The sequence below is a fragment of the Mercenaria mercenaria genome, chromosome 14, assembly GCF_021730395.1.
Source record: "Mercenaria mercenaria strain notata chromosome 14, MADL_Memer_1, whole genome shotgun sequence".
Classification (NCBI taxonomy): domain Eukaryota; kingdom Metazoa; phylum Mollusca; class Bivalvia; order Venerida; family Veneridae; genus Mercenaria; species Mercenaria mercenaria.
The window spans coordinates 58,511,281-58,530,381 of record NC_069374.1 but is presented as its reverse complement, the minus strand read 5'-3'; the positions used below and the strand labels follow the sequence as shown (position 1 = coordinate 58,530,381).

The window sequence follows — 19,101 nt, the reverse complement described above, 5'->3', positions numbered from 1 at the left end:
CATTTTTCTAATTATTTAAGAAAAATACATATTTTTGACAAAATAAGAAGCATGGGGATCAAGTACTGATCAAAACATTTACAACGTACAAGAATTAAAAGTCATGAAAACTGATGACAAAAATAAATCTGCATCTGTTTAGAATTATATGAATCAAATAAATGGAAAAAAATATCACATTTTACTTTTGATTTCATGCCTTGTGTATTTTATATATATAAAGGCACTTACAGCACATGTAGCTGATACCATTATGCTATTCACATAAATCTACTGTGCTCCACATGGTCCAGAATTTCAAACTATACAAACTATCATTTTTCTGCCAAAACTGGTGCTATTTTATTCAAAAATCATGAAATTCATTAAGTCAGCCTAACTTTTCCGCCTAAGCCCTTAGGCGGAATTTAGGCGGAATACTGGTAAACTTAGCAGGATTCCATGTCCGTCTTATTTTAGCAGGAAAATCTTTGTTAGACAGATATTTTAGGCGGTTTCCTGCTTATTTAAGGCGGAATCTGGTTAATATTTTCGTACGGGCGATAACAAAAACATTATCGGAAAAGTCGATTATGTCTTTATTCGTATTCCAGGGTATTTTGTACAGTCAATACGATTCAGAAATAGTACAACTATTTTGTCACGGATAATGGTTTCACTACCCGATTCCCCTTTTCTCAATAGTAACATTAACATGTTATTGTTACAAATAACGTGCGAGAGTAGTACACTATTAAATCTATGTTAAACCTAACCCTAACCTTTAGTCAGTAATATATACACTCAATAAATGCGCATATAGGAGTATGGTACCAGTGTTGGTAAGATATATATGTCTTCAGAACTGGAAGAGTAAAATCAGCTCCCCATAGAAAACACTCTAAGCTTGAGATCTGTTCTAAAGTCACTGTTTAGAACAGTATATAAACCAAAGACTGAATCTGAAAATCCCTAAAAAAATGGTTTCTAAGGTTAATAAAGGACATTATTTTACAGCAATTAAATAGTGTCTGGGAATTTACGGAGTGAATCTACCGTGAATCGAGGCTAAATCAATCTCTATATCCGAAATAATTAAATCAAGTCACACGATCAGCCCTCTAGGAACGCGAATTCCATTACTTGCAATGAGAAATCAATAGTAGGGTGCTTTTTTTTTCTGGGAGATCTAGAGTCATTACCACAGACACAATGATGTATCTGAATGCCTATAATCATTTTCTATACAGTCCCAGTAATGTAACAAACACTCTGTAAGCAGTCTTGATCAATTGTGTTCGAGAAAAATAACACAGTGCTAAATTATTCAAGAAAAAGTCTAAACATGAACTTGGTATGGTATTGTAAAAATGCCTAGAAGGCAAAACAATTTCTATTTTTTACAGATACATAAAACCATAGATGAAAATTGGAAACAGTTCTATATTTCTCAAACAATACATCAGTAAAAGTTCTATAATAACACAGTGAGTGTACTAATACACAAGAACAAGACAGAAACCTGAAACCCTCAGTATAGTTATAATAATGATACAGTGAGTGTGTTAGTACACAAGTACAACACAGAAACCTAAAAACCTCAATATAGTTCTATAATGATACAGTGAGTGTGTTAGTACACAAGTACAACACAGAAACCTAAAAACCTCAATATAGTTCTATAATGATACAGTGAGTGTGTTAGTACAAAAGTACAACACAGAAACCTAAAACTCTCAATATAGTTCTATAATGATACAGTGAGTGTGTTAGTACAAAAGTACAACACAGAAACCTAAACCCTCAATATAGTTCTATAATGATACAGTGAGTGTGTTAGTACACAAGTACAACACAGAAACCTAAAAACCGCAATATAGTTCTATAATGATACAGTGAGTGTGTTAGTACACAAGTACAACACAGAAACCTAAAACCCTCAATATAACAATGATACAGTCAGTGTACTAGTATACAAGTACAGCACAGAAACCTAAAACCCTCAATACAGTTCTATAATGATACATTCTGTGTACTAATACACAAGTACAGCACAGAAACCTGAAACCCTCAGCATAGTTTTATGATAATAGAGTCAGTGTTCTAGCACATAAGTACAGCACAGAAACCTAAAACCCTCAATACAGTTCTACAATAATACAGTCAGTGTACTAGTACACAAGTACAGCACAGAAACCTAAAACCCTCAATACAGTTCTACAATGATACAGTCAGTGTATTAGTACACAAGTACAGCACAGAAACCTAAAACCCTCAATACAGTTCTATAATGATACATTCTGTGTACTAATACACAAGTACAGCACAGAAACCTGAAACCCTCAGCATAGTTCTATGATAATACAGTCAGTGTTCTAGTACATAAGTACAGCACAGAAACCTAGCTAAACCCCTTAGCATAGTTCTACAATGATGTAACAGTCAGTGTACTAGCACACAAGTACAATACAGCTAGAAGCCTGAAACCCTCAATACAGTTCTATAATGATCTATAGAGTGAGTGACACTACTAGAACACAAACTTGTATAGCAAAGAAACCTGAAATCCTCAGTACCTAGGTCTATAATGATAGGGTACATTCTGTGTACTATTTTTACTAATAGATAAGAACAGCAGAGAAACCTGAAACCCTCAGTGATACAGTCAGTGTACTAGTACAAAAGTACATCAATCCTGTCCAGCAGTGATTAGGATTAAAAACTGAAAAGTCACCATTATGACCAGCACTGCATTGGTTTGTCATAAAAGGACAGTTAAACCCTTTAAAAACTCACCATTTTCAAAGAACTGTCACATATGTTCGTTTTGATGCATTTTCAATAGCATACAAGTGTTGAAATTTCACATAACTAGGTGGAACACAGTTTTCAGCAATTTTTTATTTTTATTTCTTTACAAATGGCATTCATTTTCAAAGGGGGGGCAACTTTTCAGAATATTTTAAGTATCCGTTGTACAGGACAGGACGGCAGAACATGTAATGGTCAGGTAAAAATGTTGGAAAGATGTGGTTCGTTTATCAAATATTTCTGTGTTTTGATGAAAATGTATTACTCCTAAACCTGAAATCAACACATAATATGTACATCTGGCCAATCTTTTTGTATACTAAGGAAGCAACAGCAAAAAAAAAAAAATTGTTTAATCTAAAATTTCTCTGCAATGAGACAGACTGAAATATGAATCAGAAACGCAACATGACAGGCTTCCCACTTGTTCATAATAAGGTATTATGTTATAACCACAGAAGACACAGTTCACAGAAGTAAGAAAGACAGAATGATTATAACTGCCTTGAATCAATACTAAATCAGTTTCTTTCCTGAAAATTTAGCACAATAGAAATACAAAATATTCTTGTGCCAATTACTTGCTTCTTGGGATAACACAAGTATTTTTTAAAGATACAGATTCATGATTTATGTATTCTATTTTACTGAATTAGTCAAAAGAAACAGAAAAAAGGTCTTTTTTGCTAAAATATATCTTGATGTGGTATTAAATTAAAGGACCTCGGACATTTTCCTATTCAGATTGCCTATCCGATTAAGGAAAACGTGACATAGGGATAGACTTCTGAAATTGTATAGTTATGATAGTTGAAGACCATTTCTTGATAAATGCGACTTCATTTTACAAGTTTATGAACAAAAAAGAAGACTTTGTAGACATTTCTCATTCTCTTTTCTATTAAAATATTAACATAAATCATTTTAACGTTTTAAACATCTTTCCCACCAGTGACGCAACAAAATAGTTCACATGCCTTTGTAAATAATTATTATATCACGGTGCCTATACCACGTGACTTTAATGGCTATGTGTGGGTATAAAAAACATAAACAGCCGTCGATTCAAGGAACATTTTTCATGATAACTTTCTTAATCCTGCACCAATTTTATTCAAATAAAGACGAGGGCCCGGCCATAAGAAAGATACAATCACGGCCCATCAGTTTGAGAAGAATAAATTCGTATTTTTGTCGAAAAGTGCATCCGCACATTTTTCAGTCAGATTGCCGACGTGCTATGTGTGGGTGCATTCTGTTAAAATCGTTTATAAAACTCTTAAAAATGCGTTCAGCGACAGGGCAAATGGAACCGAGAATGTAATTTTACCTTGTTTGACAGTTGCAAAATGATCGTTAAGAAATATAGCGTATTCCTCTCGTTTTTTAAATAAATAAAAACATGCTATGTGTGGGTGCCGCTAAATTTATGCTATGTGTGGGAGTAAACTCATAAAAATGATACCGTTGCTTGAGATACTTGCACTAAGTGAGTTTTAACTTACTCGTGTTACGTTCATAGAAATGAGTATCCATCTAGCATAACTGATCTTTTTTAATTTTTTTTAGAAAGTCGCTGTGTTATAGAGAATAGCGCGTCAGATTCATTGTTGTTATTGATTACGAGCGCGTGTTATCAAACATAATTATTTAAACGTTAAAACTCGGAAATATGTTTGAAGTAAAATTTATGAAAAAGTTATTTCCAATCTCCTTCAGTTGTATTAAAGTGTTGTTTTTTATCTTGATGCATAAACAACGTTTTTCATAAACAAACAATTGAATCAGTGTCCCTAAGGTAGTTTTAAAGGGCAGTATGTGTGACAATATAGTGTAGAGCACATATCGTAGCCTTTGATGCTGCTCCATTGTAAATTCCACTGCTCATCTAGTTCGTGGTTAGTTGCAGCTAAAATGGTATTTACTGTAGCTTTGCGCTATACGTTTGAAACAACACAAAATACTACTATTACAGGGTTGTAGTTCAAACCACTTTTCAAGCATAAAGAAAGGGCTTCAATCCCTCCAACGAAAGTAAAGTACCTGCGATAGTGCATGTAAAAAACTGCTATTAAATTCATACCACACACATAACACATGGAGTCATTTCATCAGAGTCGTTATTCATACTTAGATCACTGTACGTCAGTATTGCGTCTTAACTGTTCACACGAAAAATAAACACATAGTTAAGAAATGATATTTTGACAAAAGTTTATATACAGAAACAGTAAAAAGGTAAGACAATATGGTGAACTCTTCCGTGCCAAACAACAAGGTGAATCATATTGCATGGAGAGTTTACTTGCCTGATTACCCATTTTACTATTGAAAATATTTTGTATATAAACAATGTTCAAAATATCGTCTGTGAATATAACTAATATTAGGACTGACATGTATGTTGTGATGCAGTAAGTTTGTTTGTTTATTCGTTTGATTTCAACGCCCTGTTTCAACAGTCGGAGTCATATGAAGTTTTTGAAGTTTGAAGTTTATTCAAATATATTCCACTGGGCTATAAGCCAACGGTGGCACACATATACATAATATAAACGAACAGTGGTGATATACAATATATATGGGGAAAGTAAGACAAACATAATTTTCACAAATATTTAATGAATTCCATATACATAATTATTTACAACTCAAATATAATTATAATTATGACATATGAGGCGGGCAGTTCACCTAACCATCGTTCCTGGGAAGTACTAGTATACTAGACTCCCATCCTCCGTAAGCAACTGCATACTTTCTCACAAATAGAGACATAGTGGGTAGCTGGGGCTCGAACCTACGGTCCTCTATCAATGAGAGGTTACAGTGGTTGGAAGTCAGCGACCTTAACCACTCGACCACGGAGGCAGGTCACAGTTGATAAGTATAATGGAGTGTCCTTTATCACTAACAAAGTAGAAGACAATCAAAATACTGGTAAAATTATGTCTGTTAGATCATTTTAAGAGAAGTTCCTTGGACAGTTCACCCCCTTCGTAACATACAATTTTATTCTTAATTTGTTTGATAATTTCTTTGGAGCCTTATTTTCTGCAATGGTCTTGTTAGAATGAATGTAGGCGCTTACAAAACCAACACAAAAAAGCAAAAGCTATGATAGATATTATCTCACAACAGACCTGTGACGAACTCTTCTAAAATCACAAACTGAAATTTTAATTATCAAGAAATGTAATTGATTGAGTGTTTCTTTAAAATTATTTGGCTGTACTTTTAGCGACAGACGCGCTACAGATTGGTTTTGTAAGCGCCTACATTCATTCTAACAAGACTGCGCCCTCGTGATATAATTCCTTTGCATCTGAATTCCAAACAATGATTTATTCAGCGACAAATCACTGGATGAGATATATTATTTCTTAAATAGGCTAGCGGCTCTGATGAAATGACTCCATGTGTTATGTGTGTGGTATGAATTTAATAGCAGTTTTTTACATGCACTACCGCAGGTACTTTACTTTCGTTCGAGGGATTGAAGCCCTTTCTTTATGCTTGAAAAGTGGTTTGAACTACAACCCTGAAGTAGTAGTAATTTGTGTTGTTTCAAACGTATAGCGCAAAGCTACAATAAATGCCATTTTAGCTGCAACTAACCACGAACTAGGTGAGCAGTGGAATTTACAATGGAGCAGCATCCAAGGCTACGATCTATGCTCTACACTATATTGTCACACATACTGCCCTTTAAAACTACCTTAGGGACACTGATTCAATTGCGTGTTTATGAAAAACGTTGTTTATGCATCAAGATAAAAAAAAACACTTCAACACAACTGAAGGAGATTGGAAATAACTTTTTCATATATTTTACTTCAAACATATATCAGAGTTTTAACGTTTATTCTAGCATAAAACTGCTGTTATTGTCACTTTTCGGGGGTGTTTTAACAGGAGAGAAAACGTGTGTTAACAGAGAGATTCTCGGGCTCACGTGCTGTTATAACACATTTATATATATGCACGTTCCATGGCAGAGCGTAACGCATTACCTGATTACAGCCCCAAAACGGATAATTCAAAATGAAATGACGTCAACGTGACAAAACAACGTAGACTTTACCGCGCATTTCATGGAAATTCAATGACATTGAGGAACAATATATTAATTTTCCCGTTTTTAACGCGTTTTATGCTAGAATAGCGTTAGCGCATATTCTTTTCGTGTTAAAACATCTTTAGAATCCCTTGGGAATCGTTGGTACCCTCGTCGTAACGGGCTCGGGTACCAACCAATCCCTCGAGATTCTGCAGATGTTATAACACGAAAAAACATGCGTTATCCCTACAAAGTTGTTTGATAACACGCGCTCGTAATCAATAACAACAATGAATCTGACGCGCTATTCCGTATAACACAGAGACTTTCTAAATAAATATAAAAAAGATCAGTTATGCTAGATGGATACTCATTTCTTCTATGAATGTAATACGAGTAAGTTAAAACTCACTTAGTGCAAGTATCTAAAGCAACGGTATCATTTTTATGAGTTTACTCCCACACATAGCATAAATTTAGCGGCACCCACACATAGCATTTTTTTATTTATTTAAAAAACGAGAGGAATACGCTATATTTCTTAACGATCATTTTGCAACTGTCAAACAAGGTAAAATTACATTCTCGGTTCCATTTGCCCTGTCGCTGAACGCATTTTTAAGAGTTTTATAAACGATTTTAACAGAATGCACCCACACATAGCACGTCGGCAATCTGACAAAAAAAATGCCCGGCTGCACTTTTCGACAAAAATACGAATTTATTCTTTTCAAACTGATGGGCCGTGATTGTATCTTTCTTATGGCCGGGCCCTCGTCTTTATTTGAATAAAATTGGTGCAGGATTAAGAAAGTTATCATGAAAAATGTTACCTGAATCGACGACTGTTTATGTTTTTTATACCCACACATAGCCATAAAAGTCACGTGGTATAGGCACCGTGATATACGTATGCTGCAAAAATGGCACTTGGTCACAGGTGGGAAAGTGTTTAAAATTGAAAAAAACTACGTACAGGGTGTCAGCAAATAAATTTTTACATAAATATTTGACACTTATTGCATGTGTTTCCTAAACCTTACATATATACAGCTTTATTCATTTTTGTAAATATTTCAAGCACAGAAAACACTATACTAAATAAATAGGGGACATAGAAAGTGAAGCTAGAAAGCAGACAGATCCTTATAAGTATATCTTATGAATTTTTCAATCAGATCTGTTACCTCTTGACAGTCTAAGTCCGTCGATTGAGTGTCATCAGGATTGAGACAACTGCATCTGTCGTAAGTCAAGAACCAAGCAAGCGGCTTCGACATATTACATATGTGTCTTCAACGTAAACATGACAAAGAAATACAGACGAACTTCTATGGGAATAGTGCCACTTAGGTGCATTTTGTTTACCTTTTGTAGGACATAGTTGAAGCAAACCTAGAATGCATTTTAAGAGCAACATTTGCTTTTATTCGATCCGGCATCCTATACCCTAACAGAACTACACCAGACACCATCTCAGTAACTAACCTAATTACTTCCAGAACTTACACTGACACCCATAGAACTAATACTGACTCGCCCATAACTAACATTGACACCCCCAGAATTAACATCAATTCGCTCACATGTCTGAAACTTATTTCGAAGCCAACCGAAATACTAGTAAGGACCTCAAAGAACTAACACAGACACCCCAAGAATATCTATATAAATGTTGATACTAGCTAGTGAAGTTCCACTGATATAAAATGCTAAAAGTAAGGCATCCCTGAACCCGCAGTGGAATAGGCAGTCTCCTGCACCCCTCCGTTTCAACTTAAAAAGGCCAACTACGCCAATGTATGGCCAGCTACACCACTGCATGTATTCAATAATAATCCTCCACATAACACCCGGTCAGTATTGTATTATAAATTATTATAAATTATAAATACAGTATAGCAATAGATGTATAGAAAACAAACAATAGGATATGATCAATGCCAGTGTTATCATGGGCACTCGGGTGGAAATAACTGAAGTACAGTTAGGGACCAAATGTTTTGTTCCACTTTTATTTTTTCCGTTTCGTTTATTTTCAAAAATGTCAATAAAACTGATAATCTGCATGGTATCAGTTTATTTATTGTGTTAAAATAGTTCATAGTTGACATACCTTAAAAACCAATGCTTATTTTAACTAAAATTACACATTTTAAAGTTTTCAAAAATATGACCCTTAGTTACAAACTGTTCGAATTTCAAGAAAACGAATAAAAATAGAACTATTTTTTTGTGACAGTTTGATAGGAATATAACTTATTTATCAGTATTTGAAGCTGTTATATAAAACTATCAGCTACTGAAGTCAAGAAATAGCATTGAACTTAGGGCAAAATCCCTAGCATAATGTTGATGTCCTTTGCTATATAGCTGTATACATTTGAGAAACTGTAAATCAAGAATATGAACATAAACTCCAATTGTCACATCAAAGAATTAAAGTAGTAACAGGTACAACCTTCAAGTTCACATTTGCGGAAACTATGTGGAAAGGGCCATATTTTGATTTTACACCCCAGTGTATTGTTCGAAGGAAAAAGGGCAATTAGCTGTTAATATATACGGTATATGTTACTTACAACTCATTTCGCAGGTTTTCTAAGAAACATCTACTGAAGTAAAATGTTGTATCTGCCACTTAATACCTTTAAAGATTGCATATTAGTTGTTTTTTGATACAACAATTACATACCGTAGGCCGTTCAATGACCTGTCATTACTGAGGCTTGTAAAAAGGCATATATTACACAATTTCTTAAATACATTTGGTTCCATAAAATATGACAATCACTACTGTCAGTAAAGCATCCACTATGAGATTGCAATAGGAATGTAACAGCTTTTGTGAGAAATCTGTGAAATAAAATGTGCAGTTTTCTTTCAGTAACTTCTTAAAAGTACTTGTTTTTCACTTCCGACCAACTGCAGTAACACGACCTACATGTGTACCCATAACATTTTCTGTGGCACAATTTTTTCAGATTTTTCCTATATGACTATATGCAAAAAAAATTACCCACACACAAAAAAAGTTTGGGCCACGTTACTGCAAACAAACAATTTTTAATTACAGCCTAACTAAAGATAAACTTTTCCCCTTCATCATGTTCATGAATATTGAAGGAAATAAAACATCATTCTGTCTCTGCTCCTAAATAAATGAAATAAAATTTAAGGAAACTGAAAGTAAATATCCTTTTGACTGCCACTATGACATGTCATATACAATTGCGCTACCACAGCAGACCAATAAATCTTTCTCCCTTTCTCCATTACGGCTCGTTTTGCTTAAGATCTACCACAGACAGCTTTTGCATACCTGAGAAAAATGGGGTTGCCTTATAATCTCCCTTGTCAAGTTATGCAGGCTTCTGGTATAAATTGGTTTATCTTAATTGCAATTATTGAACAAAGAACAAAATCCCTAGAATTTATTATATTTTTTCGTAATACTATGCAAAACAGCTGATACACGATGTATTAGTCATCTCCATCGTAAATATACTATATGTTAAAAACATAAATACACTTTATTTATGCTTGCTTTTTTGTTTTGTTTTTTTTTGATAAACGCAACAGTCCACTATGAAACTAACTGAATTAATTAACCCTAATTGCCCTGCTAATGAACTTGTCCGACTTTCAATTCTGACAGTACCATTAACTATTAAATTGGGTTCTTACCAAACAGATACTGATTGCATGGTGAACAGTGCAGATAAAGATCATACTGCACGGACGGACAGGCTTATCATGATCTACACTGGTCGCAAAGGAAGAATCAGTCATATTTAGCATGATAAGGGTTCACCATAGGGTTCACCATAGTGCCATTATATAGAGTAAGTGATCAATGTATAGTCTACAAAACTCATCAGTGGCAGATAATTGTGATGTTTTCAGAATTTAAGAATGCAGAAGCCGCATAATGCAGACTACAGCAAATAACGGAAATTGCCAAAGCCCAGAAATGAGTAATTAATTTATATTTTAAACGCCACTTCGTTAACAACCGAAACCAACAATCTGTAAAACTACTTTGTATTTCTGAAGAATAATTAGCCTGAAATGCACTGCCTTATTTACAGTCTGAGCAATAACAATAATTTTAGTGCATTACTAGTTGGACACATGGTGATTTATTTTCTTTTCAAAAGTATACTATGACACCTGTGATTTATTGCACAATTTAATGCAACATAATCATGTAAATGATTCAATCAATGTATATGAATATGCAGTAATTAGTGAAAGTTAATACTTCATAGTAAATTCTGTAAAAAAAAAAAAAAAAAAGAATAAAAAATAAAAAAAATAAACCTATAGATTCAACGAAAACCTAAAAAAATCCTGGTGGTCAAGCGCTTGAGTTACATCTAGTCAAATTGCTTTACGTTAACTGCATCTACTTTTATTTGTAATATCAAGCGTAAAGCGCAACATTTAGCATAATTAGTTGATCAAAAACACTCTCAACTGAAATCCTTATATATAAATGTTAGCTATACACTTCTTACTAGTTACATAGTGATTTAGTACTAGTCAGCATTAGCTATGCCCCCCATACATTTTTGTTTTTATTGAGATCCCTTTAAGTCAATATTCGTTAACTGTGGTGATTATATGCCTACCTTGAATATGAGCTAAATTTTGCATCTTCCAAAATTTTTATTGCACTATTTAGATACTGATTACATGTAAACCTGAATTTTTCAAAACTTAAAGATATATATCTACAAAAAATCCCAAGTGTATTCAGCTTGCAAAATATGTTCGACTATTGTTTCAAACTGCATAAAGTTTTGCAAATAAACAAGTCTTTGATACATCTGCGGATGTTTTTAAATTAATTTTATTTCGGGATTTGTAACTTGTGTAGATGTTGAGTTCTGCTCAACCCCGGGTTAGAGGGCATGGAGGGTAGCTTGCATTTCCACTGCCACCCATGAACAGACAGATTCAATCAAACCAATCCTGCAACATTTTCGTTACATCGTGTTGAACAACCTGTGGTTTTCCACTTTTTTTATTTGAGTAATATTGCTTCAAACACTGCACACTTTTTTATGCGAATGAACTTTTTAATCATAAATGTGTAAAGCAGGCAGTTGTTTTGCAATACAATGAGTGTGTCCAATACCTAATCAGTTATTGTAAAATCAAATCTTGCACCAATGAGAGTGGGAGAGATAGATGTAGAAAATGTATATACTTATACTTACCACATTTACCATAGCGTGCTATTTTTATTTCTGTCATAGTGTTACATGAATCTCTGCGAAGTTCACAATAGTTATCATAATCCTTGCCATTATTTCCACACACGGGTATATTTTCTTCACTATCTCCATAGTTATAACACACTGCGGGGCACTGGCAACGGGCTTCCGTCCCGTCCTTCGATGAAACACACACCGCTCCTAATTCACACTCCATATATTCGCATGGGTTTTTCTTGCCAGGTGGGAAAACATAGCATGAGCTACAAACTGGTACCAGTGTTTGGATTAATAAAGCTATAACTATGCCCGTTTGTAAAGTGTTTAAGCACCAAAATGAAGAAGAAAATCCTTTCAAACTTCTATGAAAAGCTAGGCCATCTAAAGGCCAAATCGTATTGCTTTCACAAGAGTAAAACTTCTTCATTATTCGAAAATTTCCTCTATATGATAAATCTCTACCAGATGCATCTACAAAATCTGCAGATTCTGTCATGATACTGCTACTAATTTTCAATTTGCTCCTTAATTTAGTTTCATTCGAAGGTTTCTCCATGTTCAGTCATACCAGGTTCTGGTGTAAGCACAAATTGTTAACATCCATAAATACTTCAAAAAACAACAGTTCTGTGGAGCTCAAAGACATAGACGATGAATTTCATCTAATCAAAAAAGAAAGAAATTCTAGTAACAATCTAACCTGACATTCATTTGAGAAACAATGCGTAGGCTGAGCGCGAAACTATTGTAAGTGTATAGAGATAAAGAACAAGATACAATAGTTTCGCGTTCAGCCCTTGGTATTTAATGAAAATTACAACCTTACAGATCAAATTTATCAAGCTAAATTTTCTAGATGCACCAAAACTTTAATCATGAACTAACTTTTAATCCATGGAAGAGGAAAGAAACACAATTATTTTTTAAAGATTAAATCACACTCATTGCAAAAAAAGGAGAAAAAAAAGGTTTGGTTTAACTTGCCATCCAGCTTACACTAAATTTATACCTTCAAACCGAAATGTCTGTTTACAAAAATTTAATTACGTCTTTGTCTAAAATTCCAAATTAACAGAAAAATATTTCCAGTAGCCTACGCATAGACTCAAACGTGTCCAAGTCAATCCCAGGACCTTTCTTACAATGTGTCATTCAAAACTGACGGATACAATGTGGAATTAATTTTCATATTCGTTAAGAAATACAACAATATCCATGATGAAAATCAGTGTGACGCATTATTTTCCAATAATATCGGTCTGATTTTTCTATTCTCCTCTAAAACGGCTTCTCTTACACACTAACATATTCTATACAGACCCTAACATCTCCTGAAAGCATTGCCGCAATTCCAATAAAACACACAAGTTCCTCGCCAGCTTTCATTCTGTTCATTCCGCTGACGACTCTCAAGGGGATGATGTAAAATCTCTAAATCAAGTTTTACTGTTCTATCCAAATAAGTGCAGATGTCGATAAAAAGAATGCTTCCTTCTTTAAAGGTTAAATTAGATGAGAAAGGAATCAATATGTTAGTGCGAAGTTAGTGATACAATTGTGTTAAGGAATTTCTTGTAGAAGTAATGCAAACTGCTCTAAAATGAAGCGGATACAGTCATTAAGTCACCTGACATCGAAACTTCGACTTCTTCCACCTTGATAATTATCCTGATGAATATTTCAAGGTTCTTTAATTGTAATATTCCAGGAATATTTACACTTCACAAGATTGCTTTAAATATTTTATCACTGCACATAGATTTTTGCAGTGTTATGGATAGACCTTGTCTTTTCCTTCCCACAGTTAAGCCGCTTTTATCAAAATGTCTTAATAAATATATGTTTCATTACTGCGCTCTACCTATTATACCAAGTTTGAAGTCAATACTTTGAATGATCAAGACAAGAAATACAGCAGACAAATTTGACATCTAAGAAACTGACCTTTGGCCTACTGACCTGGTTAAGCTCTCTGCACTTTGTTTTATCAAAATCTACTTATATGCCAAGTTTGATGTCAGTATCTTGAGTGGTTATAATTATATTCAGTTGTGATCCAGACAAGAAACAATGCAGACATATTGACCTTTGAGCACCATTTGTGACCTTTACTTTAAAGAGATTTTCAGACAAACGAAAAAGAGTAGATCGGACAAACAAAGTACCTGCATTTTGTGGATTTGGATAATAGTCTTGCACTATACGGCAATGTGTGACCATGATGGTAAGCAGGTGTTCAAAGTTTCAAAGCCATATATAAAACAGTTCAGGCAAAATATGGAACGGTATACAAAACTTAACTTTTTCTATTTCAAAAAAGGGCCATAACTGAGCTAAAGTCCTTGTCCTAGTTATGTAGTCCTGCTTGCATATGAAGACTATGATGGCAAACAAGTGGTCAAAGTTTCAATGCCATATGACAAACAGGTTAGGCAAAATATGGACTGGTATGAAAAATCAATAACTGATTTCAAAGTCCAAAGAGGGCCATAATTCAGTCAAAATAGTGTGACGTGACAGAGTTATGTACTCTGGACAGACAACGGATGGACGGTGAGGGATCACAATAGCTCACCCTGAGCCTTTGGCTCAGGTGAGCTAATTAATTAGTGAAACCAAACTCTTTTTTTCTTTTGACATTATCACAAATACTTCATTAACTGGCACCAAATCAAATCCATCAATAAATCAAGTCCTTCATTGTCGAGCAACGATGAAATCCTTCAGCAACAGACATTACATATTTATTTAACATTAAATCAAATATTTTAATACCTGATATTAATTCAAATCCTTTGATCACTGACATTATAAGCAACACTTAGTCAAATCCTGTTAAGACATGAAGAATTATATACTCCTTCAATTAAAGATGATAAATCAAGGCAACAATTAGAAATGTCATTCATTTCTTAATACATTTGTATAATTATTAAACCCTTAGTACGAACAAAGTTCATCCTATCCAGAAAGCAAATTCAAATACTTCAGTTAAATTGGCGCGTGAAGTCTTAAAATTTCAACCAAATAACAAGTAAGTCGTTATTTAATAAGAAAAAGATACCAACTCCTTCTTTCTGTGATGTAGAGATAACACATGATTTTTTATGTTAAAACCTCCAAGTCCCGATGGTTTGATTGGTACCCAAGCCCTGTAGGGCAAGGGAACCAACGTATCCCAAGGGATTCTGCAGATGTTATAACAAGAAATGAACATGCATTAAAGCTTTTCTAGCATAAAACATGAATTCCTAAAAAACAATCAAGTGCCCATCAATGTCATTAAATGTACTGGAATTTCAGCATTGTTTGTTCACACTGATGTCATTTCCCTTTGAATTATCCTTTATAGGGCCATAACATGTTTACTGTAAAAGTTAACTTCTTTTCGCTGGGTCAAACCCTCGCAAATTTGAAATTTTGAGTATCTTTGCATGGTTTAATATTTGCGAAATTGTAAATCTTGGTATCCTACTTGAATTTGAATTATACTAATGGTAATTTATGCAAGGATTACTTTTTGCAAGATGTAGGGCCTCGTGAATATAGTGAAAATTAATCCTTCGCGAAAATGTCTGCCTTTACAGTATATGTTTTGCCACAGAACTCTCATATATAAAAAGGTACTTTAGCAGCACATAAGTGCGAGAAGCTATCTGTAATTACCACACATTGACTCAGTTTTGTTAAAACAACAAGAACAGCAGTTTTATGCTAGAATAATTTTTATGCAAATCCTTCCGTAATCCTCTTACAAAAGTTTAAATATTAATCAGTGACATTATTTTTTAAGGGCTGAAGAAAATTTAACAACTCTACAAATGATCAAATCAAGTCAGAGCCTGGAACATTCAAAGAAAAACAATCATGTCGCATGCATAAGTTCAGATTTCTTTAACACTCTGATAAAAATTACTTGAATTTCATGCGTTTTATTTCCTGGAACGCATCAAAACATTCATCACAAGATATAAAAATCCTCTCTAAGAATAAAAGCACAGACTCCTTGTAATATCTTTATCAATTTTCCCATTTGCGTGAGCAGCCTCCTGACAATTTGATATTGACTGGTCGTAATGTGTCTGAATAGGCTGGTAGTATTGCCTAATTTGAGACCATAGAAGCTATTATTGATCAAACGATAGAACCGATAGAATGTCTTGTAGAAAATGATGACCATAAAATGTTGTTTAATTCAGCATAGAAAGCCAAACTGTCTGTTTACATGCGTTGTAACTATATTCTAAACTTATGAAAATCTCTGTCCTTCAAACATAAAAGGTTAAGATCAACTGATCATGGATTTACTCAATCTCTTGTGTCTGAAATCATTAGTCCTCCACCTCTGATTCATGTGGGGAAGTTGGCAGTTACTTGCGGAGAACAGGTTTGTACTGGTACAGAGTCCAGGAACACTGGTTAGGTTAACTGCCCACTGTTACATGACTGAAAAATGGCGTTAAACCCAAAACAAACTTTCCTACCAACATCAAACTTTAAGATCATGCAATCTCAGAATCTCGATCTTTCCTTCCAACATCAAAGGTGAAGATCATGTATTCACTCAATTTCTGTTCAGACATCAATGGTTAAGATCAGGCATTCAATGAATCTCTTCCTTTCCAACATCAAAGATTAAGATCAATTGATCATACATTTATTCCAACATCAAAGGCTGAGATCAATTGATCATGCATTTATTCCAACATCAAAGGTTGAGATCAATTGATCATACATTTATTCCAACATCAAAGGTTGAGATCAATTGATCATGCATTTATTCCAACATCAAAGGTTGAGATCAATTGATCATGCATTTACTCCTTCTGTTACCTTTCAACATCAAAGGATAAGGTCATGCATTCACTGAATCTCTTTCCTTCCAAGATTAAAAGTTAAGATCATGTATTTACTCAATCTCTTTCTTTCCTAGATCAAAAGTTAAGATTATGTATTTACTCAATCCCTCTCCTTCTGACATCAAAGGTTAAGATCATGCATTCACTGAATCTCTTTCCTTTCAAGATCAAAGGTTAAGATTATAATATGTACTCAATCTTTTTTTTTTCCAACATCAAAGGTTAAGATTATGCATTTACTCAATCTCTTTCCTTTCAAGATCAAAAGTTAAGATTATGTATTTACTCAATCTCCTTTCTTCTGACATCAAAGGTTAAAATTAGCATTCAGTGAATCTCTTTCCTTTCAAGATCAAAGGTTAAGATTATAAAATGTACTCAATCTCTTTCCTTCCAACATCAAAGGTGACATCATGCATTTACTCAATCTCTGTTTAGACATCAAAGGTTAAGATCAGGCATTCAATGAATCTCTTCCCTTCCAACATCAAAGATTAAGATCAACTGATCATGCATTTATTCCAACATCAAAGGTTGGGATCAAATGAACATGCATTTACTATATCTGTTTCATTCCAACATCAAAAGTCAAGAAAATGTATTTACTCAATCCCTCTCCTTATGACATCAAAGGTAAAGATGAAACATTTACTCAATCTCTTTCTTTCCAACATCAAAGGTAAAGATAAAGCATTCACTAAATATTTGTCATTGTGATATCAAAGGTTAAGATCATGCATTCACTAAATCTGGTTCCAGCAACATCAAAAGTTGAGTTTATTGCTAAAGATCAATATATTTTAGTATTATTACCCTGGTGATCAAAGGTTTCATCAAATGCTGCACTACACCAGTTTATCAATTATTTGTTTCACTGCTTTATAAAACCAGTTGTAAACCTCAAAATTTCTACCCTTCTTCAAACATGATAATGATTCCTAACAAATTCTAAATGCTGTCTAAAGTTTCATGATCCTGGACCTCGTGCAGGATGTTTATTCAATCAAGAACTGTTTTATCGATAAGCTATAAACTGTTCATAAATAATTCATGCTGTTCTATTCATGCATTCAATTTTATAGCACTGAACTAAATTAACTGTCATCAACGAAACAGCATGCCAGAAACCATTTAAGCTAATAACTGAAACTTAACTGTTATTTAAATTATTTAATCGAGGTTACTGATCCTTTTGAAATATTATAGCCACTTGTAGAAAACGAGGTGCGTATTAATAGGATACTTGTCCTCCCACTTCCTGTCAATGTACATGGTTTCATGACTCTAGGCGAAATATGTTTAAGATAATCATGATATTAATGCAACACACACTTTTCAGCACTATGTGTATATTTCACTGTCAAGGACCATAACTCTTGTCTGGCTGAGTGAAATGCCGGTCAGCATTAAATGTCCCGTATGGAGTGTATGCATGCATTAATGTACACTATTAAACTTGTGTTAAACCTAGCCCAAACCTTTAGTCAGTATATAATACACCCAATATAATATGTGCGTACATCCAATAGCGGCTATTTAATGTTGGCGGTGAAATCCCAAACAGTCTAAACACCAGGTGCACAACTTCACACTCTACTTAATAATCATCTAATATCTAATAATAATGACTCTAATGCCAATTTATGCATTTTTTTTTTTCTCAAATTTGCTTTACCTCCAAAAAGGTGTGAATCTGTAGAAATATGGAAATGTTGGTCAGTATCTATAAAATCACAGGAAATAAAGGATAGTGAAGTAGTTATATTTTAGAAACATTATAATTTGAAAGGCTTGCCTGAGTCAACAGTAAAAACCATTTGCAATTTTGACTACATAAACCACCGCAGCAATCCATTCAATAAAATGCTTTTTTAAGTAAATGACATGAATAATTGTTCACCAATTTTTTTTTCAACCTTTTACTGTGACACTGTCTGTCATATAGAACAAATTATTACGCAACACCTTATATAAATTGCTGCTCCATAGTGTGTGCTAATTGACCAGCTGTTTGCCTTTGGACGTCGGGCAAACAGTTTTGACTTCTTATCTGAAAGCCGTTCAGTAAGTATAATATTGTCAATCTTAGATACGAAAAGCAATTTAAGGTCTGGAGTTAGCCATTCAATAAGTATTATTACACAACATCAGAAATTTAAATTAATATGTT

General features: G+C 33.9%; 1 protein-coding gene across 11 annotated transcripts in view; it reads right to left on the bottom strand.

The window, feature by feature from the left end:
• The window catches only part of LOC123527870 (agrin-like), a 336,920-nt gene that overhangs the window by 103,975 nt on the left and 213,844 nt on the right, over nucleotides 1-19,101 (bottom strand). The window contains exons 1-2 of one of the 11 annotated variants that reach the window (XM_053523613.1): nucleotides 15,989-16,116; nucleotides 12,076-12,734 (exon numbers count right to left, since the gene is read on the bottom strand). The exons of 9 other annotated variants lie outside the window; for them this stretch is intronic. In XM_053523613.1, coding sequence (XP_053379588.1) covers nucleotides 12,076-12,628 — 553 coding nt within the window. In that variant the 5' untranslated portion in view covers nucleotides 12,629-12,734; nucleotides 15,989-16,116. Of the gene's footprint in view, nucleotides 1-12,075; nucleotides 12,735-13,081; nucleotides 13,362-15,988; nucleotides 16,117-19,101 lie in introns of those variants that run through there. One more of the 11 variants, XM_045307577.2, reaches the window with a different exon arrangement.